The 22,801-nt window shown below is 57.5% G+C and overlaps 2 protein-coding genes across 4 annotated transcripts; one reads left to right on the top strand and one right to left on the bottom strand.

The window, feature by feature from the left end:
• The first annotated feature begins 2,132 nt into the window (after window positions 1-2,132).
• Window positions 2,133-11,046, top strand: Hemk1 (HemK methyltransferase family member 1). 3 transcript variants are annotated; one of them, XM_013028078.1, is made up of 10 exons: window positions 2,133-2,748; window positions 3,275-3,366; window positions 3,700-3,793; window positions 7,353-7,487; window positions 7,801-7,865; window positions 8,143-8,192; window positions 9,399-9,507; window positions 10,449-10,544; window positions 10,710-10,820; window positions 10,994-11,046. In XM_013028078.1, the coding sequence occupies exons 1-10, from the start codon at window positions 2,518-2,520 to the stop codon at window positions 11,034-11,036; spliced, it is 1,026 nt and encodes a 341-aa protein (XP_012883532.1). In that variant the 5' UTR covers window positions 2,133-2,517; the 3' UTR covers window positions 11,037-11,046. The 3 variants fall into 3 exon arrangements, with proteins under 3 accessions (XP_012883532.1, XP_012883530.1, XP_012883531.1); XM_013028076.1 differs by having other exon boundaries at window positions 10,707-10,820; XM_013028077.1 differs by having other exon boundaries at window positions 9,399-9,511; window positions 10,453-10,544; window positions 10,707-10,820.
• A 5,574-nt stretch (window positions 11,047-16,620) lies between these two features.
• Cish (cytokine inducible SH2-containing protein) lies at window positions 16,621-22,795 on the bottom strand. Its single transcript, XM_013028247.1, has 3 exons — window positions 22,655-22,795; window positions 18,780-19,000; window positions 16,621-17,825 (listed from the first exon to the last, which is right to left on the bottom strand). Exons 1-3 carry the CDS (start codon window positions 22,672-22,674, stop codon window positions 17,299-17,301), a joined length of 768 nt encoding a protein of 255 aa, XP_012883701.1. The 5' UTR covers window positions 22,675-22,795; the 3' UTR covers window positions 16,621-17,298.
• Window positions 22,796-22,801: the final 6 nt, after the last annotated feature.

Below are 22,801 nucleotides of genomic sequence, written 5' to 3'. Positions count from 1 at the left end.
GCCCAGCTGAGCTTCCTGGCTCTCCTTGGGGAGACGTCCCCCAGACCCAGAGGGACACAGAGCCCAGGCCCCCCCCCCCCCCCCCCCCCCCCCCCCGTCAAGGAGTCCCTCCAGTCATGTAAAGAACGGATGACTCTCTATGTGACATATTGACAGGACACTGTGGGCTGCTGGGAGGTGGCCCCAATTCAAGGGGTCACTAATGGCCCATTGGTGGCCAGGCAGGAAGCCCATGTTATGCGTATCACAAAGAATAAATTGTTTTCAAAGGAAACAATAAAAGCCTCCAACAAAGATTTGTTCTTCCAGTCCTGGGGCTTGAACTCAGGGCCTGGCCATTGTCCCTGAGCTGTTTTTGCTCAAGGCTAGCGCTCGGCCACTTGAGCCCCAGCGCCACTTCTGGCTTTTTCTGTGTGTGTGGCGTACTGAGGAATGGAACTCAGGGCTTCCTGCATGCTAGGTGAGCGCTCTACCACGGAGCCACATTCTCAGCTACGATGATTTCCCCCCTAAACTCACATGGCCCTTCCTCAGATAAATAGGAAGTAGGGGCTGTGATGAAAATGAAGAACAAGTCTGGTTCACACAGAAATACTCTTCCCACACCCCTAGTTGAAGTTTCTCTTCTAGCATTCCGGGATGAGAAAGGGAGAGAGGAGTCCCGAGAAAGGAGGACCAAGAATGGAGGCCCCCTGAGCCCCACAGCCTCCCCCACACAAGTGGTCCTCCGGATTCCGATCTTACCTGATTCAACGTGGAGTCTCCACTGTCTCCTCACCCCTGCAAGGCTCAAGGTCAAATAGAAGTCAGCCCTGGCCTCAGCCCACATCCAGAGTGGAAGCTTCTAGTCCCAGACTGACTTCCACCTCTGACTGCCCCGAGTTAAGCCAGACCTACCACTCACTACTTCGTCGGCGGTGATGACCTCGGGGTCCACACGGATGGATTCCAGGAAGAAGGTCTAAGGCAAAGAGCAGAAGCAACAGGGTAAACAGGGTGGAAGGAAGTGGGGCGATTGCTCTGGGATCTTCCTCCTTGGAGCTCTCCCGTCCAACCAGGGCCATGCTGACCCGAAGCCTTGGCCTGGGATGATTCAAGATGGAGGAGCATGGGACTAAAGGAGGTACTGCTTTATCTTGGAGCACTTGAAAATTCCAATTATATTTGGCCCATGCCAACCCCAAACCCCACATGTGATGCCTTTTCTTGTTGCTGTCGGCCATGAACACTATCCCTGAGCTCTTTTGCTCAGGGCTAGCTAGCGCTCTACCACCTGAGCCACGGGGCCACTACTGGTTGTCTGGCGGTTTATTGAGGATAAGAGTCTCGCATGCTTCCCTGCCTGGGCTGGCTTGGAACCACGATCCTCCAGATCTCAGCTTCCTGAGTAGCTAGGATGACAGGCATGAGCCACCAGAGCCACCAGAGCACCAGGTGCTATGTGCTGAGTCCTTGAGAAGAGAGGGACGGGCTGTTTTTCAAAGGGTGCTGTGTGCCGAGTCTTTTACACAGGGTGCTGTCTGCTGAGTCCTTCAAAGGGTGCTGTGTGCCGAGTCCTTCAGTGGGCCCTATATGCTTAGTCCTCCACAGGGGGCATTCTGTCCTTCCGTCCGAGCTCCTCCTGACTATTCAGGGTGGCTGACGTCTGAGGCACGCGGTTCGGAGCCGGCCGGGGTGGGAAAGTCCGCGCGAGCGAGAGTGGAGCCGTGGCCCCACGGGTAGAGCGCCACGCAGCCCAGCAAGGGGACACTCAGCGCCTCGGAACGCGGGTGCCGCGCCGCCGGGCCCGCCCGAGCCCTCTTCCGGACCGCACCGACCGGAAGTGCGGCTCAGGAGGCGCGCATCCTCGGCGGCACACATCCGGAAGTCAGGAGGAGGAGGAGGAGGAGAAGAAGAAGAAGAAGAAGAAGAAGAAGAAGAAGAAGAGGAAGGAGGAGGAGGAGGAGGAGGAGGAGGAGGAGGAAGGGCGGCCGACTCCCACCTGTGTCTCCCAGGTGGGCCGTGGTGGGCGACCCCTTGAGCCACAGCGGCACTTCCGGTTTTCTGGTGGTTCATTGGAGATCTGAGTGTCACAGTCTTTCCTGCCCGGGCTGGCTTTGAATGTGATCCTCAGATCTCAGCCACTTGAGGGGCTGGGATGCCAGGCGTGAGCCACCAGCGCCCGGCTGCTTTGTGTTTTTAAGCTGGCATTTTATGCTAATGCCTGGGATTAGGGGTCCAATGAGAGGGACGATTTCAGCCGCCAAACGATGATGTTCAGAGTGGCCCAGGCAGAGCTCCCAAGCCAGATCGTCTCCTGCTCTGAACATGGTGCCTTGACGGCCTTTCTCTGGCAGCTGCTGATTCTCCTCCGACTCTCTCTAGGGTGACCACCACGGTCGAGGACATCGTGGGGAGCAGAGATTGTGACCTCTCCCTCCCCAGCCTGCCAGCTGTGTCCAGAGACGATTCCCAGCACCTGCACTAGAATCTGGGAGATTCAGAGACCCGGGAGCCCCCCAGGATCCTCTCTGCAACATGAAACTTGGGGGCCGGATGTGGTGGACCCTCCTGTCTGGCCCCAGGCGGAGGAGAGGAGGCCCCTTGAGCCGGGCCTTTGGCTCACAGCAGCCTCATTCACACCCGACCGGGGAATCAAGTGCCACAGAACTGGTCCGCCGCTGGACAGAGATCTTTGAGAAGAGAGGCATCCCAGAGGCCCAGGAATCCAGCGAGTACATCGTGGCTCATGTCCTTGGAGCCAAAACAGTTAAGAGCAGTGGCGGGTAGAGGGAGGAGGAACTGTGGAAGAGCTATACAAGGTTTTGTCCCACCTCACTGAGGATGCTCAGCTGAATGGGACGGGACTTTTCTGCAGTATTGTCATAGACAGATGCTCATTTACTTCTCCAACAAACAGTTACGGCGTGTGCCAGGCTCCAGGGGGTCATAGACAATGAAAGGTTCCAGGGCCAGTTCCACAGCACATGAAGAAATCTTGGTTTGAGCTGGATGATGGTTCCTCACACCTGTCATCCTAGCTACTTAGGAGGCTGAGATCGGAGGATCGAGGCTTAAGGCCCAGACAGGAAAGCCTGTAAGACTCTTACCTCCAATCAGCTACCAAAAAGAAAAAGCCAGAAGTGGATCTGTGGCTTAAGCCTTAGACTGCTAGCCCTGAGTAAAAAGGCGCAGGGACAGCATCCAGTCTCTGGGTTCAAGGCCCAGGACTGGCAAAAAGAGAGAGAGAGAGGGGAGGGAAGGAGTCAACCATTCACAGTCTCTGCGGGGACAGTTTCAGAGCCTAAAGCCAGTATGTAGGACCAAGCCACTGACCCCTCAGCAACTTCATGACATCCACGAGCTGTGTAGTCTCCGACTGCAGAGGTAAGCAGCCTCGGGTACACCCTAGAGCTCTGTGTGGGTCACAGGGTCTCAGTTTCCCCTGGCCCCACCGAGTTTATATGGTCAGAGAAGAAGAAAGTGTCGTGTCTGAGGGCTAGGGGAGGTATGGGGTGAGGGAGTGTCAAGGGGGGGGGCGAGGGATAAGCGGGAAGATGAAGAGGGAGGGCGATCCCAGGTCAGGTGTCTCAGGACATCAGAGCCACCACCTGACAGCCTAGATCACCGGTGATAGAGCCTTCCGACCACACCACACCGCTAGTAAAAGTCCTGCACCTTTGGGTCCACTATTGACCACCTGGCTGTGGTCCACCGCAGGATGCCCGTGCAGTACATCCTTGGAGACTGGGACTTTCGAGGGCTCAATCTGAAGATGACACCCCCCGTGTTCATTCCTCGGCCAGAGACAGAGGTAAGCATGCCCACTGGCTCAGGACAGCCTGGGAATGAGGGCGGGAGTCAGGGGACCCGTGTTGCTCGGAGACTTCCTCTAGGGGGCGCTGGCGCCCCATGGCTGCCATTCTCAGAGGCAGAGGTGGGTCTCTTTGCTGGCTCAGCCTTTTCTCTACAGGGCAGAGCTGGGATTGAGAGAGGACAGACTGGGGCTGGGAAGGTGGCTCAGTGGTAGAGCGCTTGCCTTGCATGCCTGAGGCCCTGGGTTCCATTCCTCAGCACCACATAAGAAAAAAAGCCAGAAGTGGTGCTGTAGCTCAAGTGGTAGAGTGCTAACCTTGAGCTGAAGAGCTGAGGGACAGCGCCCAGGCCCAGAGTTCAGGCCCCACGACCGGACCCCAAAAAAAAAAAAAGAGAGAGGACAGACTGAAGGTGGGGCAGGGCCGGGAAGAGGCTGGTGGGAAGATCAGAGGCACTGGGCTCTGAGTAGAATGTTCCTGGGATGGATCAGACCTTTTTACCTTCCTGATAAGAGAGGGACCTACAACCTCCCTTCTCCCCCCCTCCCCAACTTATCAAGGTCCAGGAACCCTCAGTAGGAGATTGAATTTGAACGTCCTGACTCCATGCATGGTGGGTCCCATCTAAGACCGCCATGATCTAGGACATAGAGTACAGAGACTCAGAGCAGGATGGGGTATTCTGCCAGTCTCCACTATTATGCCTGAGCTTTGAGCTCCCGTGTGCCCACCTGCTTCCCTTTCTTGGGTGGGTCTATGCTAGAAAAAGCTTGAAACTAGGGCCTGGGTCATATCCCATGTCTGTTATGCTCTAAGCTAGCACTCTACCATTTGAGCCATTTGGTTGTTTCATTGATGATAAGGGTCGCATGGACTTTCCTGCCAGGGCTGACAGCTGACTGCAGTCCTCAGGTCTCAGCCTCCTGAGGAGCTGGGATGGCAAGCGTGCAAATACATCTTTGGCTGGGTGCCAGTGGCTCACGCCTGTCAACCTACTACTACTCAGGAGGCTACTACTACTACTAGTTACTCAGGAGACTGAGATCTGAGGTTCACTGTTCAAAGCCAGCCTGGGCAGGACAGTCCATGAGACTCTTAACTCCAATAAACCACCAGAAATCCGGAAGTGGTGCTGTGGGCTCAAGCGGTAGAGCACTCACTCGCCTTGAACTGAAGAGCTCAGGGATGGTGCCCAGGCCCAGAGTTCAAGCCCCACGACCCATAAAGAAAGAGAAAGTAAAACATTGTTGGCTGGGAGAGATGGTAAAGGGGTGGGGGGTGCTGTGGTTGGGAGACCAGGTGCTGGCCTCAGTGCACAGACATTTCTAAGAACTCCCCAGGTTTGCCCCAGTGTGAAGCCACAGCACGGTGGGCGGTGCCTTACCAAGAACTCAAGAGGACGTGGCCTGTGGCCACGTGGCCTGTGGGCGAATGGGTGCAGGGGTGGGATCGTAGTGTCTATATTCTCTCCATCCATTGAAGATGCTTTTGGGTGCTGGGTGTCAGAGTCTGAAGTAAAGTGTTGGCAAGTGGTTTGTGGCCTGACGAGTCGGGTTTCCCCTGGGTCTAAGAAGGTCACCGAGCCGGGCGCTGGTGGCTCACGCCTGTAATCCTAGCTACTCAGGAGGCTGAGATCTGAGGATCACGGTTCAAAGCCAGCCCGGGCAGGAAAGTCTGTGAGACTTTATCTCCAGTGAACACACCAGGAAACCGGAAGTGGCGCCATGGCTCAAGTGGTAGAGTGCTCACCTTCAGCTGAAGAGCTGAGGGACAGCGCCCAGGCCCAGAGTTCAAGCCCCAAGACCAACAACAAAAGGGAAAGGTGGCTGAGTGTTCTGCAGAGCAGTGTGTACAGTAGGTAATGCCATGCTGGGTCATCAGCCATTCGGGATGTGTGAGAGGCTCCGAGTAGTGTCTGCAGTTGGTGTGAGAATGGTAGGTACTACCACCCTCTCGGGGGTGGCATGTGATCCAAATGGAGGGTGTTCAGAGTGCTCAGGGACAGCTGCTCAAGGACTTGTGCTGTCCTTGTGTTTGTGTACGTGTGTGTTTAGAGGTAGAGGATCTGGGCCTTCCAACTCAGGGCCTGGGTGCTGTCTCTGAGCTTCTGTGCTCAATGCTAGTGTGTTGCAGGGGCTGGTTTTGAACCGTGATCCACAGATCTCAGCCTCCTAATAGCTAGGATAACAGTGCTGGCCGTGTGTGTGTGTGTGTGTGTGTGTGTGTGCATGTGTGTGTGTGCATCAGGGGAGGTCAGACTCCAGGTCTTCTCATCATGACGTCTGCTGGGCGAGGCCAAGCCTATTTTAAGTCTTGACCTGTGATCTTCAGATCTCAGCCTCCCGAGCAGCTAGGATTATAGGCATGAGCCTCTGGCACCCGGGCCTCTCGTTCTTTTAGGTACATTAGGGTTTGAACTCAAGGCCTGATGCTCGCTAGTCAGGTATTCTACCATGCAAGCCAATCCTTTCTTTTTTTTTTTTGGTCGGTCGTGGGGCTTGAACTCTGGGCCTGAGCTCTTCAGCTCAAGGCAAGTGCTCTACCACTTGAGCTACAGCGCCACTTCCGGTTTTCTGGTGGTTTATTGGAGATAGGAGTCTCACGTTCTCTCCTGCCGGGCTGGCTTTGAACCGCAATCCTCAGATCTCAGCCTCCTGAGTAGCTAGGATTACAGGTGTGAGCCACCAGGGCCCGGCTCAAGCCGATCCTTTCTGTCTTGGGCATTTCTGAGATAGAAACCCGATCTATGTATTTGTTACAGGTATGTGCCACCATGCCCGGTCCTCTGTAGTTGGGATGGCAGCCATGTGGTGGTCATTGATGTAGATGGAGTCTCACGATCTCTTAGTCCACGGCAGCCGATTCTTGACCACAGGCGAGGCTCTGGGTTGGGCCTTGACCATTGAACCTCAGTCTCCTCTCGGGACAGTTGTGCGGAAACAAGGGATTAATATAGAGATCTCTGGCACAGAGCGGGGCGGCCATACGGTTCTCTCTCGGCAATCCTCTGAGCAGATAACGGGAAGATAACAGTTGGGGTGTATTATTTACTTAGTCATGCAACACGCATGGGCTTATGAAACAAACATGGCCCTCTTTTATCCTTACCCTGTCCCCAAGAGGAAGGGGATCCTTCACTGTGTTCAGTTTTGCAGCTGGGGAAATGGGGGTACAGAGAAGCTGGGTGACCTACTCATGAGCCCCAGCTGACAGGAAGCTCGGCCTGACATCTTTGCTAACACCACCTAGGACAATGGGTACCATTAAGTCCACTTCTCTTTTTTTGGGAGTCGTGGGGCTTGAACTCTGGGCCTGGATACTGTCCCTGTGCTCTTCAGCTCAAGTGTAGCGTTCTACCACTCGAGCCACAGCGCCACTTCCAGTTTTCTGGTGGTTTATTAGAGAAAAGAGTCTCACAGACTTTCCTGCCCAGACTGGCTTTGAACCACGATCCTCAGATCTCAGCCTCCTGAATAACTAGGTTGACAGATGGGGGCCACCGGTGGTGCCCAGTTAAGTCCAGTTCTGAGTCTCTTCCACCCCGCTCCCCCCTTACAGGAACTGGTTGAATGGGTGCTGGAGGAGGTGGCCCAGCGTCCCCATGTGGCTGGAACCCAAGGCGGCCCCCTCATTCTGGAGGTGGGCTGTGGGTCAGGAGCCGTCTCGCTCAGCCTGTTGAACGAGCTCCCCGAGGTAAGCCCCTCTGTGCCCCGCCAAGGCCCAGACAGTTATCCATCGTCCCTCCCGTGAGTCCCTCCCCACGGCCCTCCGCTAGCCACGCAAGGAAAGCGGATGAGGCATCACGCTGCCCCCGCCCCCCCGCCTGGAGTGATCCCGAGCCTCCAATCCTCACCTTCCCCCATCTGGCCAGACCCTGGCTATGAGGGGAAAAAAGATACTCCGTGTCTTCTTCCCTGGAGTGTGTCGTTTTGGGGTGTGTGAGGGGTGCACAGAGGAATGTCCCCAGGCCTGACACCTCCCCGGGGGACATTTGTTCTTGTGACAGAGCCAAGTCATCGCCGTGGATAAGGAGGAAGCCGCCATCAGACTGACCCGGGACAATGCTCGAAGGTAGCTAGGCTGTATCAGACCCACCCATGTCTGCTTCCCACTCCAAAGAAGGGGGGATGTAGTGCGGCACTGGCCCTACTGGCTTTGGATGGTGGGGTCCAGTGCTGGCAGCTCCCACCCATCATCCTGGCCCCAAGTCAATCAATGAATAATGGGCACTAGATATCTTACTGCCAGAAAGGATGGATTCACTCTCCTCTCTGGTGCTTGTAGCAAAAGGTAAGGGGCTTCCCTTGCTGTTCCCCTAACCCTTTCCCTCCCTCCTTTCTCTCTCCAGGCTTCGGTTGCAGGATAGAATTCGGGTCATCCCCCTTGATGTGACGTCAGGTAACCTCCCCCACCCACCTTCCTTGGGGTGGGGGGGGGGCCTGGATGCGCTCGCCACCGGGATGATGAGGTGCCCCAGAGATGGGGGCAGGGATCCCCAACAACCACGCATACACACACACACACACACACACACACCCCTAGGCCATCTCAGACTAGCCTTTCCCAAGGTCTCCTTGGCTTACCTAACCTAAGAGGGGATCTTGATCACCTTTAATTGATTATTTTCACTTGGGCTTGCTTGTTGACACGAGATATACAGCTCCTCAGAGGAAAGGCTTGGGTGCCCGACACCCACGGCTCAGGGACGCCTGTCATCCCAACTACTCTGGAGGCTGAGATCCGAGGATCACGGTGCGAAGCCAGCCGTAAGCTGGAAAGCCCATGAGACTCTTCTAAGGAACCACCAAAAAGCCAGAAGTAGAGCTGTGGCTCAAGTGGTAGAGTACCTGCCTGGAACAGGAAAGCTCAGAGAGACAGCTCTCAGATCCTGAGTTCAAGCCCACACAAAGCAACGGCCCCTGTCTTGTCGCCCACAGACCGCCCAGGCCTTGTGCGCGTCTCTTACGGAGCCAGAAATCAGAGCCTGCAGGAGTCGGGTGGCGGGAGCCGGGCCTTCCCCTCTGTGCGCTTTCAGTGCTCACTGGCCAGAAGGCGAGCACTACAAGGCTGGCGGCCCACAGAGGAGAGGGGCTCCCGCCTTGCCTGGGCGATCGGAGCAGGCTTCTTAGAGGCAGCACTGGAAAAGGGGTCTCGCTTCAGAGAGGATCTGACAGGAAGCAGAGCAGGAACGTCTTAGATAAAACACACCATACCAGAGCGTGTGTTTCCAGCCAGGGCTGCCAGTAAAACTCTGGGTACAGATCTGCAAGACCGTCCAGAGACAGGCCTGAGGTGTCACATCAGAACAGGGCTTATCCAGGGCTGGAAACCTGGCTTAGCGGTAGAGTGCTTGCCTACCATGCCCGAAGTCCCGGGTTCGAGTCCTCATTCCGCAGACACAGAAAAAGCCGGAAGTGGCACTGTGGCTCGGGTGGAAGAGCGCTCGCCTGGAGTGAAAGAAGCTCAAAGACGGCACCCAGGCCCCAAGCTCGAGCCCTACAACCGTCAAAAAACCCAGCTACCCAAGGGACCTTGGTGACAGGTGGCGGGCTATGCCCTGTAGCTCTTAGTAGATCCATCCATGCTTTGTGTCTCCTTTGACAGAGGGGAGCTGGACACCCCTTCTGCCCTGGGCACCCCTGGATCTGGTCGTCAGCAACCCTCCCTACGTCTTCTACCAGGACATGGAGCAACTGGCCCCAGAAATCCTCAGGTACCTGGTAGGGGTGGATACGGGGCAGGGCCGGGGAGACCTAGCGGGTCTGATCCGCCCCAGAGGACCACGCCATCTAGAAGAGGCGGGTGGGAGCTTAGGAATAGATGTGGTCCTACCCACATTCCCAGCCTCCCTTTTCTTTCCCCGAGGAGGTAAAGGAGTGTCTGTCTCCTGGGCCCTAAGGAGGACTAGGTGGAAATTCTAAAGAATTAGGCACTGGAAGCCGGGCACCAGAGGCTCACGCCCGTCATCCCGGCTACTCGGGAGGCTGAGATCTGGAAGGTCATAGTTCCCAGCCCCGGCAGGAAAGTCCGTGAGACTCTCATCTCCAATCTCCAACTGGAGGTGGCGCTAGCCTTGAGAGCAGACAGACATCACGATCAGTACCCAGGCCCCGAGTTCAAGCCCCATAACCGATCAAAAAGAAAAAGTGGATGCAGTGAAGCCCTCATAAAAAGTGCTCAGTAGTCATATGACAGAAGACCGAGGTCAGGAGAGGGAAAGCGCTTCGTCTAAAGTTCCAGAAGCGCTTCGCTGGAAAGCCGGGACTAAAACCCTCCTCCTCCTAGCTTTCCCATCCTTCTTTTCCACCAGGGAGAAACAGAGGTAGGCAGGCAGCTCCCCGATGGGTAAGGAGTGCTCGTGTGTTTCAGGGTGTTCGCATCCTCCTTTCTAGCCTCTCAGGAGCAGGCAGGACCAGCTCCAGACCACCTGGGGCTCACGCACAGGAAATAGCCTGGGACTGGAGACCCCAACCCACACCCAGGGGACCTGGCCCTGCCCATGGCGGATGGCTCAATAGGAGATGTCACCATTTAGGGGATCACTCCCCTGGGTCCCCATTCTTGCCTCTCGGCCCAGAATCTTAAGCTCCAGGAGGAGCCTTTCTGGCCCCGTTCCTCCTAGGGACTCTGACTGCCCGCCATCATCGCATTCAGGTACGAAGACCCCGTGGCCCTGGACGGCGGGGAGGAAGGCATGGACGTCATCTGCAGCATCCTGACCCTGGCCCCCCGGATCCTGAAGGATTGTGGGTACGGATGGGACGGGTTGTTTAGATCTGTGCCTGGCAGCCTCCTCCCCTCCCAGAGCGTCCGGGGCGCGTCCTGGCCATCTCTCTGCACCCGACCCAGGCAAGCCAGGAGTTCAAAGCCCGCCCTTGCCCGCTTGAGCTGACCCACGTCTCCTCCACGTAGAAGCATCTTCTTGGAAGTAGACCCGAGACATCCCGAGCTGGTTGGCAGCTGGCTCCAGAGCTGGCCCAACCCGTCCCTCCGTCTCGTCGCCTTGCGCCAGGACTTGTGTGGGAGGTAAAGTCTGCCCGGCCCTTGGTTCCCACGGCTGCCCACGGCCTTACGCTCTCCACTCTCCAGCCGTTCCACCCCCCTGCGCCTTCCCCCGGAGCCCGGATGCTACCACCCCCCACGACCCCCCCCCCCCCCCCAACTCACACACACACACACTCATACTCCCATTTCTTCAGGCCCCGGTTCCTGCACGTGCAGAAGTCCAGGCCGTATGTGTGATCGATCGCCCCACGGACATTCAGGGACATCCAGTCCCACGGAGCCTTCTAGGAATTCCACACGCAGTGCCCGACGGGGCTCTCCATGACTCCGGGTGCCTGTGGAGATGTCCCCTCCCGTCACTCCCCCACGTAGACTCCCCGTTTCTAGGAGACGCCTCCGTGTGTGTTTACAACTCACTTGCTGACTGGGCCTAGACCCTGAACTTTGGTTCTGGGATACGTTCGGTTCCTCATTCCCTGGAAAGGACGGGGTCAAGGGTCATTCACCCACAATCCTGGGGTTGCGCCTGACACTCACTCAAATGCAGGCTTGAGCCGGCGAGTCTACCCTTGGATCTGTGACGTGGTTTTGATCTGGCTCAGTCCAAAACACATTGTGGTGAAATGGGGTTTTTTGTTTGTTTTTTGTCAATCGTGGGGCTTGAACTCTGGGCCTGGGTGCTGTCCCTCAGCTCTTCAGCTCAAGGCGAGCGCTCTACCACTTGAGCCACGGTGCCACTTCCGGTTTTCTGGTAGTTTCTTGGAGATAAAGAGTTTCACGGACTTTCCTGCCCAGGCTGGCTTTGAACCATGATCCTCAGTTCTCAGCCTCCTGAGTAGCTAGGATGACAGGCGTGAGCCACTGGCGCCCAGCTGCGAAATGTGTTTTAAGTTTGGGTTGTGCTTAAGACCTCGTGTGATTTCCTTTTAGTTGTTATTATTTTATTTATGTAGGTCGCGGGGCTTGCTTGCACTCTGGGCCGGGCCACTATCCCGCAGCTCTTTGACTCAAGGCCGGTGCTCTACCTCTTGAGCCACAGCGCCACTTCCCGCTTTTTCTGTTTGTGTGGTACCGGGGAGTCAAACCCAGGGCTTCATGCGTGCCAGGCGAGCACTCTACCACTAGGTCACATAGCATTCTCCTTGTTTGAGCCACAGCTCCACCTCTCTACCGCTTGAGCCAAAGCTTCTGGGTTGGGCTTTTGGGTGGTGCCTTGGAGATAAGCCCAGGTTGGCTTTGAACTGAAATCCTCAGATTGAGATCACAGGCCAGAGCCTACTCCCGCCCTGCTGCCATGCCTGGCGAAACATCGGTTTGAGTGCGGATGTAGGGAAACACGGCCTCTCCTTCATTTTTACTTACAAGTATGAACTCATAAGAAAAGAGGGAAAGAGTTGGGTGCTGGTGGCTCACGCCTGTAATCCTAGCTACTCAGGAGGCTGAGATCTGAGGATCGCGGTTCAAAGCCAGTCCAGGCAGGCGAGACCGTGAGACTCCTATCTCCAATAAACCACCAGAAAACCGGAAGTGGCGCTGTGGCTCAAGTGGTTGAGCCATAGCCTTGAGCTGAAGAGCTGAGGGACAGCGCCCAGGCCCAGAGTTCAAGCCCCACGACCGACAAAAAGAAAAACTGAAGCTGAGTTGTGGCCAAAAGCAGTAGAGTGCCAGCCTCTAGCAAAAGAGCTTGGGGACAGCGTCCTGGTCCCGAGTTCAAGCCCCATGAACGACAGAGAGGAGAACACTGAAGCCTGCGGCCCCATGGCCAGCAGCTCCTCCTCAGACTGAAGACAAGGGCTCAGGGGCTACCCCATCCCCCTCGATGGTGACACCCCAAGGTGGGCTGACTGGGGGGGGAATCTGGGCCGCTGTGAGAACCCAGAGTTTCTCTGGTTCTGGGTACCTTCGTTTCTGGGAAGTTCAGCTATGCCTTGGAAAGAGAAAAATGAGAAGCAAAACCCTTTAAGGCGTCACACACACACACACACACACACACTTTCTGTCTTGCGCTGAGTCACAGCTAAGTGCCTGGCACCTCGGCCTCCCTTGGGGCCACCTGTGTGGAGCAGAATTCCAGGTCGGGTGAGGACACAGCATCTATGACACGTCATGGGTTTTCCCGCCAAGGTTGGCTTCAAACCATGATCCTCAGATCTCAGCCTCCCCAGTAGCCAGGATGACAGGCGGGAGCCCGGAAGGACCAGTTGTGATAGCGCTGACCCTGAGATCCCAGGACAGATGCTCCCAGCCACTCAGTCCGGTCCAGGCCCCCGGTCGCTCCCGTGCCCACGGCCCACCTGCAGCCTCCCCTGGGCTTCGATGAGGGTGGGGGGAATCTGGGTGACCTGAGGCAGGGGCTGGGCTTCTGTCATGGGGGAGGGGCTGTCCTCCCCTCCCTCAGCTTCCTTCACAGCTGACATTGGCTGTGCCATGCCACACCCAAGCCTTTCCCAGAAGAGCTCTCAGAGCCACCTGGCAGCCGGGTGGGAAAGGCCACGAGTCTCTCCCCTCTGCCCAGCTTCCAAACAGCCAGAAGCAGAAAGTGGTGATTTGAGCACCAAAAACCCCGACAGGGGGACTGAGGAGACTAAGGAGGGGAGACACCTGCAATCGGGGAGGGCTTCCCAGAGGGGGAACCCGATCAGAGGCCTCCGCACTCTGTCCCCGACCCCCTGTGGGTCACGGACTGTCCCCTGAGCCTCTCTCGCAGAACGGACGCACGGATTCCAGGAAGCGCCCGCTCACACGGGCTCAGGCTGCCAGGTGACACACAAAGCTAAGGGACAAGAGACAGGGAAGGCAAGGGTGGCAGAGTCCCGATCGGCCACAGGGGATGGCCACATGTGGACAGAAAAGAAGTTTGCAGCCCCACATTTCTACCGGCTGACACTCCACACTGCACCTCCTCACCCCATCAGCCTGGTGTCCCCAGACCCAGGGGGGGCAGGAATGTCTGTGAGACTCATCTCCAGAAAACCACCACAAGACTGGAAGTGGTGCTGTGGCTCAAGCGGTAGAGTGCTCGCCTTAAACTGAATAGCTCAGTGACAGCGCCCAGGCCCAGAGTTCAAGCCCCATGACCAACATCAAAGTTTTTTAAATGTCACTGGCCTGTTTAGAACTGAATAAATCCCTTTCTCTCTCATACACACACATCCGCCCTCACCTCCCAGCCTTTGGAACTGGGCTTAGTGGGGTGGGGGGGGGGAGAGAGGACTCCCCTTCCCTCCCCCCACAGTCCTCTCAAGGTCATTGGGCTTCTCCCCCGGGTGTGTCTCCCACCCCCACCGAGCTGGCCCCGCCTGCTCGCCCTGGACCTGCCAGGGCACCGGTTGAGCAACCGGTTCCCCCAGAAGCGTGGAAAGCTGTTGGGTTTAAAATTAACTCCCCCCTCCCGCCGCCCTCCTCTGATTTCTTGGAAGAGAAGCTCAGCTCTTCCTGGGAAGAGGCTTTTTGGCGGTGGCGGCAGCTGCTGTAATTCTGACAAACACACCTCACCCAGGGTGGGGGCGGGGATGGCTCTGTCAAGCGTTCTTGCCCTTGCAGGGCACCCCAGGTCTACTAGCCGAGATCGACCGCGGATGGCGATCATTAGGTTGCCGATGAGGGGTGCTGTTGTGGACCCCCCCCCACCCCACCCTGCTCTCCCTCCCCAAGTCCACAATTCCCAGCCAGACACTGGGGATCTGAGTAAAAAGGGACAGGGTGGTGGGTCCCCCTAGCTACTCGAGAGGCTGAGATCTCCTGTATCTCCCTGAACTCTCTCGCTTTCAGGTTATTTTTGGTCAGTCCCAGGGCTTGAACTCAGGGCCCTCTTTGTGCCCAAGGCTTGGGCCACAGTGCTTCCGGCTCTTTCCGGTCATCTATTGGAAACGAGGGTCTCAGGGGGGTGCTTTTCTTGCCCGGGCTGGCTTCCAATGCCATCCTTGGATCTCGGCCTCGCGGGCAGCTAGGATGACAGGTGTGAGCCACTGGCGCCCAGTTTGGGAACATTTGTCTCCAGGATTTTTCTGTCTATAACTCCTCCTTTCATGATCGCCCACTGGAAAGAATGGAGAAAAACAAAGGCTCGCCAGCCAAGTGGAAAGGTCATCGAGCGCATGCACGCGCGTGTGCACACACACACACACACAGAGGCTGGGGGGGGGGAGAGGACCCGGGCTGGGGGTGAAGATACTTCCTGGGAGGGGGGGGTCCAGGGGCATTTTTGAAAACACAGCCTGGGCCCAACCCAGACGCTAGAGTGAAACCCACACCTGTACGCAGAGGGAGCCCGGCGCTGCGCAGACCGGCTGGCCCGGTCTGGTCTGCGGGAGCCAGCCCTTTCCAACCACGTGGTCCGGCATCTCTGGGACCAGTGACTCAGCAGGCGACCCCTGCTGGGTGGGTGGAGTCACCATCGCCTCCAACCCAGCCTCCGTCCTGGACAGTCTTAGCTCCCGTTCTCCAGAGGATCCCTCCAGCCTTTCCTCTCTTCTTCTTATGGCAGTCCTGGGCCTTGAACTCAGGGGCCGGGGTATCATCCCCGAGCTCAAGGTGGGCGCTCAGCTGGCTTCCGTGGTACTCAGGAGTCGAACCCAGGGCTTGGTGCGTGCCAGGCGAGCGCTCTACCTCACAAGGACATTCTCAGCTGCTCCGACATTTTCCACCCATCTGGCCAGAACCAAGTCACAACTCAGACATGGGGGATCCCCCTCCCCCTCCCCCCCCCGCCTGACAATGCCCAGGGCAACATCCCCATCACCCCCCATGGGAGGTGGGGCAGGAGGCTCGCTCTAGATGAAAACTGGTCTAACAGTTGGGGTGAGAGGGCCACATGGAAGGCCTTGGCACCTCCTGTGGGCAACTGCCCTGTACTCCAACCCCAACATCTTTGGCTTCCTTAGCTCTGCCTGTGTAGCCCCCCCCCCCACTTGGTGCTCTGCAGGCGTGAGGGACTTCAGGGAGAACACTCCCATCCCCACCCTATCTCAGTGGGTGAATGGCTTCGTGGGAGGCACAGGGAAGGAGGATCGGGGCCTGGGGTTGGTCCAAGGCAAACCAGAAAACCCGACCTGAGCAGTCAATGCCCGTACCCTCTGCCCTCTTCGTGGTTCTGGACTCCAGAGCTGTCTCTGCCCCTCTCAGCCATGGGACGGATAGTTCCCTCCGGCTCCCATTCTTCGCTCCAGTCTTTGGGTTCCCTGCCACGCCATCGGGGCTCCCCCCCCACCGACCCTCTCAACTGTGGGAGTGTCTTCTCTGCCGTACAACTTTGCTTTTCCTCCTTTCCCTCCCTCCCTTCTCTGCTGGTACCAGGACTCGAACTCACACCCTTCCCAGTCTCCCTGTCAGAGATCCGAGCCGCAAAACCAGGCCCCTGCGGCTCACCCAGCTACTCAGGAGGCCGTGATCTGAGGATGGCCGTTTGAAGCCAGCCAGGGCATGAGAGTCCATGAGACTCTTGGTTCCAATTCAAGACTGAAAGGAGACAAGAAGGCAGAAGTGCAGCCGTGGCCCAAGCAGCGGAGCGCCAGCCTCGAGGGAAAAAGCTCAAGGACAGAGTCCAGGCCGGGGCTCCAGCCCCAGGACCCGCACACCAACACAAGGCCTTTCCCGTGTGCACATGTCTGTGTCCCAGTCCCGTGCCTGGGACTCCCATTTCCCACACACAACTGGGGATCGCGCCTCCCTCTTTCAGGGGTCGCCCAGCTGGGGAGACCAGAAGAGCGGAGCGGGCCCGGCATCCTAATGAGGCCCCGCCGGAGGCTCTGTCTTACTGTGGCGACAGCAAAGACACTGGCGCAGGGTGCAAGGACAGACTGGCCAGCTGGTTTGGGGGGGTCACCGTGGTTTTATCAAGTCTCCTCAGATCTGCGCCTCTCCGGCTGGCCCGGTGCCAGATGAGGACGCGGACCCGGTGGCCCCTTTCCCCAAGTTGTTGTTGGTGGGCAGCCGGGGTACTCAGGAACAACCCGAGACCCCACCACGAGTGTCTGGAGGGGCTACCCACGGGTGGGGGGTTTGGCAGCTGGATCCGAGGCCGACCCCCAAGGAGAATAAATAAATAAATACCAGGGGCCGTGCTGGCCTTCCCAGAGCCCCTGGCCCGGCCTGTCTCTTACCCCCTTCTCCTCCATGGGGGGGTCCATCAAGGTGAACCCCGATTTCACGTCCCCCTAGGAGCGGAGGCCAGTGGGAGGTCAGGGGCCGCCCCTGCCTGCGGGTGCAGACATCGGGACCCGGAAAGTCTCCGTTGTTTCAGGGTGGCCGGGGGAAGGGGAGGGTCAGGGCCCAGCCCGCCGGGGGGGGGGGGGACACCAGGTCCCACCTCCTCTCCCCCTCCGCTGACCCGAGGTCCCTTGAGAGGGAGCTCCACGGATCCCGGGGCGCCCCGTTCTCCTGCTCTGATCTGGCCGGCCACCTGTGCGGAGGACGAGAGCCCCGAGTCCGGCCCGGGGTGCCTGTCCGGCTGGCCGTCTGTCCGGCTGGTGGCGTGCGGCTCCTGCGAGGCCCCGTGCAGTCAGAGGCGGAAGGGGTAGCGGCGGAGGTACTCGGTCACGCGGCGGGGCAGCGGCAGGCCGTCCACGTCACTCACCAGGCGGTGGATGAGCAGGCGGCACAGGTGCTGCAGGCTGCGGGCACTGGCCCCGCGCACAAAGGGCCGTGCCAGTCGGAGGTGCACCGCGCCACCAGGTGGGGCTGGCTCCCCGGGCGCCGCCGCCGCCGCTTCTCGTTTGGGCGCTGGTGAGGCCGGGGCAGGTGCAGCGGGGGCCGGGGCGTCAGCCGCACAGGAGGCCACGTAGTGCTGCACCAGGCTGACCACGTCTGGGAAGGCCAGCAGGCGGGGCCGGGACGGACAGCTGGAGTCCAGGCGGAAGCTTGAGTCGGCGTACTCGATGCGCACGTTGGTGGGGCCGCGGGCGGTCTGGACGGACAGTGTCAACAGGTAGCCCGGGTGGGCGCTGTCGCGCACCAGGAACGTCCCTTCCGGCATCTGCTGCAGGTGCTGCCGGGCCTCGCCGGCGGTGATGGGACCCCAGTACCAGCCTGGAGGAGCGAAGAGCAGGGCGGGGAGGGGAGTGGTCACCCTGGATGCTGGTGGAGGGCATTGGCCCGGGGCCCCCTCTCTGAACTTCCCGGGAGAGGACCCCACCCCGTCTCTCCCATCAGACTTGGGGGTGGGAGGCCTGGGTCGGGCATGGGTGGCTCAGGCCTGTCGTCCCAGCTCCTCAAGAGGCTGAGATCTGAGGGGTGCAGTTGGAAGCCAACCTGGCCAGGGAAGTCTGGAGATTAACTAGAAAAAAGCCAAAAGCAGACCTGTGTCCCAAGTTGTAGCCCTGAGGAAGAAATAAAACACCCCCCACCACAAAACCCAACGGAGTCAGGGATAGTGCCTAGGTCCTGAGTTCAAGGATCAGTGCGCACGTGCATGTGTGCATGCACACGCACGCGCACACACACACATACACACAAGCAATAAGCCAGGCGCCGATGGCTCAGGCCTATTATCCTAGCTTTTCAGGAGGCTGAGAGCTGATGATCACAGTTCAAAGCCAGCCCAGGGAAGAAAGTCCGTGAAACTCTGATCGCCAATAAACCGTAATTTGTGCTGTGGCTCAAGCGGTAGAGCACTCTTCTTGAGCTGAAGAGCGCAGGGGCAGCACCCAAGCCCAGAGTTCAAGCCCATGACCGACAAAGAAAAAAAAAAAAAGAAGAAGCAACAAAAGGATTAAGCTTCCGCCAGGCACCGGTGGCTCACGCCTGTCTCAGGAGGCTGAGCTCTGAGGAACCTGGTTCAAAGTCAGTCGGGACAGGTGTAAGACTCTGATCTCCAATGAACTACCAAAAGTGGAGCTGAGTTTCGGAATAGCAGAGCGCCAGCCTTGAGCGAAAGAGCTCAGGGATGGTGTCCGGGCCCCGAGTTCAAGCCCTACCACCGACCCCCCAAAAAAAACAATCACCAAGCTTCCCTCATCAGACTTTCTGGGACAGAGCACTCACCAGATTCCCGGAGGTAAGAGAAGGTTTTGGCTATGCACAGCAGATCCTCTTCAGGATCCAGCACCTTTGGCTCACTCTCCGCCCGTACGGGGGTCTCCTCTGCCACCTCCTCCGGGAGGGCCCCTGCCGGCAGGGGCTGCATGGCCGGATCGGGCAGTTCTAGGGACTGGGCCCAGGGGGGCCGCCGCCCAATCCGCTCCGCAGCCAGTAAAGGACAAGATCTAGAAGAGGGAAGGTGGGTAGTGAGCAGACATCTCCTGCTTGCCTTATTCCCAGAGCCGACCCCCTCGATCGCTTTTCCTGGTGTCCTTTTTTCCCCCCTCAGAGCTGGGATTAGAGGTGGAAGCCAAGGTATCTACGACACCCTGCTCCACTCTACTCCCGTAGACCTTCTCCAGAAAGACTATTTTCCCACCAGGCTCAGCAGTCACGCCTGCCTTCCCCACTGTTCAGGAGATGGCGGTAGGAAGATCAAAGATCCAGGTTTAGGCCAGGGCGGGGAATGTGGCTCAGTGCTAGAGCACTCATCTGGCATGCGCGAAGCCCTGGGTTCGATCCCTCAGTACCACATAAACGGAAAAAGCTGGCAGTGGCGCTGTGGCACCAGAGGTAGAGCGCCAGCCTCAAGCAAAAGCAGCTCAGGGTCAGCACCCAGACCCCGAGGTTAAGCCCCAAGCAAAACCTCAGTCCCTAGCTGAAAAATAACTGAAGGAAAAAAAAGTCTGGAGGCGTGGCTCACACAGTAGAGGTCACCCAGCAAGCTCAAGGCCTGGTGTCCAACTCCACAATCACCGAACTAATACGTACACAAAAATAAATTTAAAGATCCTTGTCCACTCGGTTGCCTTCATTAAATACTAATTTGTCTACTTGGTAGACACCCCTAAACACAGGCCAATTGCGTCACGGCTACAAGGATCCCAGGCATCAGCGCCAAGCGGTCTGACGTCTGTGCCCTCTGGGCCGAGGCAGGCTGATTAAATGGTGCCCATCCTGCTCCATACCTACACCATATGCTCACGCCCGTCATCCTAACTAGTATCAGGAGGCTGAGCTCTGAGGATCGCGGTTCAAGGCCAGCCTGGGCAGGAACTTCCATGAGACTCATCTCCAATGAACCACCAGAAGACCAGAAATAGCACTGTGGCGCTTACCTTGAGCTGAAGAGCTGAAGGACATTGCCCAGGCCCAGAGTTCAAGCCCCACGAGTGTGTGTGTGTGTGTGTGTAGAGTTCAAGCCCCACGATGACATTGCCCAGGCCCAGAGTTCAAGCCCCACGATTTTGTGTGTGTGTGTGTGTGTGTGTGTGCTCCTATCAAAGGGCAAGGTAATCCACACCCAGTCCAGATTTCCCACCCCACATCAAGCCAACATGCCGGGCTGTATGATCTTGTTTACAACTTCCTCCTCTTGGGCCCCCATCGCCTACCCCCACCATCATACACAGAGTGAGGGGCCCACAGAGGGTTTGGCTGGGATGAGGGGAACTAAGCTGGCCAAAATCTGAGCAATCAACTTCCTCTTAGAGGAAGCCCAACTAGCTTGTGGGTCCTCAAGCTTCTTGCCTGGGAGGAAGAGGGTACTGATCTCTCGTTCACAAAATACGTTCCAGGTTCGATTTGGGGGTCTAGTCCTCCGGTGGGGCCTCAGGATGCTAAGTTATTGAAACCTCGGGCCCTGCCCACATCGGTGGGGAAAGGCAGTACTTGAGAGCCATTCCATTCATGAGGTCAAATAACTCAGGGTCGGTCTGTTCTGGAGCAGTCTGCCAGGCCAGAGGAAGCAATGACAACTCGAACACAATGGCCAGGTATCACCGTGAGGTGATAAAAGGCGGGCAGAGAAGCCAGATTGGAGATATGGCTTATGTTCAGGTCCCCACCCATCACTACTCTGAGAGAGAGAAAAAAAGAGCCACAAAAAAAGACTCCTAGCTCGCCAAGTACTTTTCCACACCTACCCTGGCTGCCCCAGGGAGCTCTGGAATCTCACAGGGGAGCTCAAGAATCTCCAGATGATCGCTCTGCTAGGCCACACCGATTGATGCCAAACACCTTTAGGGAGTCACCCCCCAGACACCCTGGGGGTGGCCGTCACCACATACGACTTCTCTACACAGCTCCCACGTGTGGGCCGATGTGGGTGTGGGCTAGCTGGATTGATCTCCACGGGCTGAGCGACTGTGTATCCCAGCATGGCTTTGTCATCTCGTGGGGGCAGAGACTGGCATATTCTGGGTCCCCACGTGTGCCCGGCCACTGAGTCCATGCAGCCTGAGAGCGAGGGTGTGGGACCTCTCCACGAAGCTATCATCAGGAATCACCAGCCTCTACTCTTGGAGAGCACTAACTATTCTGTGGCTATGTGTGGAGATGTGGAGACCTTGCTGGGGGAGGAGGAGGGTACGGCTAGTCACAGGATGGACAGATTCCGTCATCCCAGGTTTGAAAAGACAACTAGGAAATCTGTTGTGATGGTTTGGGGAAAGGGGAAAGGGGTAAGGAGAAAAGAGTGAGAGAAAGGGGTGAAATTGGCTGGCATCCCTAGTATATGTGTGTGGAGATTCATAGCAAGCCCCTTCCTGTAGAACTATGTATGCTGATTTTAAAAAATACCTTTAGCTGCGCACCAGTGGCTCATACATTGAATCGGAGCTACTCGACTCGGCAGGCTGAGATCTGATGATCACAGTTCAAAGCCAGCCTGGGCAGGGCAGTTTGTGAGACTCTAATCTCCAATGAACTCCCCCAAAATCTGGAAGTGTACTGTTTGTTATCTCAGGTTTTAGAGCATCAGCCTCGAGCAGGGAAAACTAAGGGGCTGGCACTGTATACACACAATCTTAGAGACAATCGGGGAGAAGAGGTCTTCTGGGCAACTCCACATCCTTTTCCCCTGAGTAAGGACAGTTTGGGAATCAGCACAAGGAGCGCTTGGGTCTGGCTTTACCTTCCGCTCTCCCTCAGTTGGCCCCATGCCCCGGCCAGTTCTGATAACAGCTGCCATGGGGCCACCTGGCTCTCCTTGGGCTTAGAATACCCATCTACACCCCTCTTTTTATAGACTTTTCCGAGCTCCTAGCCCATGGGTGGAAAGCCTTGGTGTTTGAATGAAGGGAAAACTAAAGTGTGGGATAAGAAAGTGAGCTAGAACCTCAGCTGGGACCAAGACTTTGTCTGAACACCACCCCACTCCTACCATGGTCTCCCCCGCCACCCCCATTCCATGCTTTTGGGAAACTTGGAGAAAGGAGGCCGGAGTCAAGGTCGTGAATCACACTGGGGACCTCAACATCTGAGAGAATCTCACTGGGTTGAAGTGAGGGCAATGCTTAGGGGGTGCTGCTCCAAGAACTGTTCACTATTGGGTGCCAGCCAGCCTTGGGGAAAGAGTCAATGATTTCGAGCCGGCTTTCTGAAGGAGAGTCTGGAACAGAGGACTGGACTCGTGGAGGGATGGGGGGGAGGGGAGGGGACAAGGGGCTGTCCCAAGGTTACTTAGGCAGTCAGTCAGTGGGCTAGAGTGCCCTCCCCCCGAACTCTTGCTGGTGAACCCCAGCTCTGATCTGCTCTAGGAGTGGGAGGCCGGGTGGAGAGGGAGCCCACCTTGTGTTCCTGTTACCTGCCAGCCCTCAGTTTCCCTAGCCATAGTATGTTAGAGGAGAGAGGGGTGGAGGCTCTGTGTGTGTGTGTGATCACAGCCCCCCCGCCCCCGAGCCCTAGGATCTTCAGCACTCGGTGAACTGCAGCCGATCTCCCAAACCTGGCAACTTCGCACGAGGCCTGTGTTGTTTTGGGTTTTGTCTGGGGAGGGGGAGGGGAAGGGGGAGATTTTACTCCCCAGATCGAAAGTCGGGATAAGGGGGGGCACTTACCCCTGGACGCAAAGGACCATGTCCCGACCAGCAGCAGCTCCGAAGTCTGGGCTGGGCTGAACTGAGGCCGAAAGGAGGCCAATGGGGCGCTCGGGGGCGCGAGCCGGTCGGGGTGGCGGGGCAGCCCGGGCAGGGAGAACCGGCCTG

This window comes from Dipodomys ordii, unplaced genomic scaffold (genome assembly GCF_000151885.1).
Source record: "Dipodomys ordii isolate 6190 unplaced genomic scaffold, Dord_2.0 Scaffold107, whole genome shotgun sequence".
NCBI lineage: Eukaryota > Metazoa > Chordata > Mammalia > Rodentia > Heteromyidae > Dipodomys > Dipodomys ordii.
This window is presented reverse-complemented; position numbering and strand designations above follow the sequence as displayed.

What these genes read in the sequence shown, in the direction of transcription:
- Hemk1 (XM_013028076.1), top strand. Translation starts at nt 2,518, where the DNA reads ATGAAACTTGGGGGCCGGATGTGGTGGACCCTCCTGTCTGGCCCCAGG. An exon ending in TTCCTCGGCCAGAGACAGAG is followed by an intron (nt 3,794 to 7,352) that starts GTAAGCATGCCC and finishes CCCCCCTTACAG; the next exon opens with GAACTGGTTGAATGGGTGCT. An exon ending in TGTTGAACGAGCTCCCCGAG is followed by an intron (nt 7,488 to 7,800) that starts GTAAGCCCCTCT and finishes TTCTTGTGACAG; the next exon opens with AGCCAAGTCATCGCCGTGGA.
- Cish (XM_013028247.1), bottom strand. Translation starts at nt 22,674, where the DNA reads ATGGTCCTTTGCGTCCAGGG. An exon ending in ATGGTCCTTTGCGTCCAGGG is followed by an intron (nt 19,001 to 22,654) that starts GTAAGTGCCCCC and finishes TCCCTCTTCTAG; the next exon opens with ATCTTGTCCTTTACTGGCTG. An exon ending in CTCTTACCTCCGGGAATCTG is followed by an intron (nt 17,826 to 18,779) that starts GTGAGTGCTCTG and finishes TCGCTCCTCCAG; the next exon opens with GCTGGTACTGGGGTCCCATC.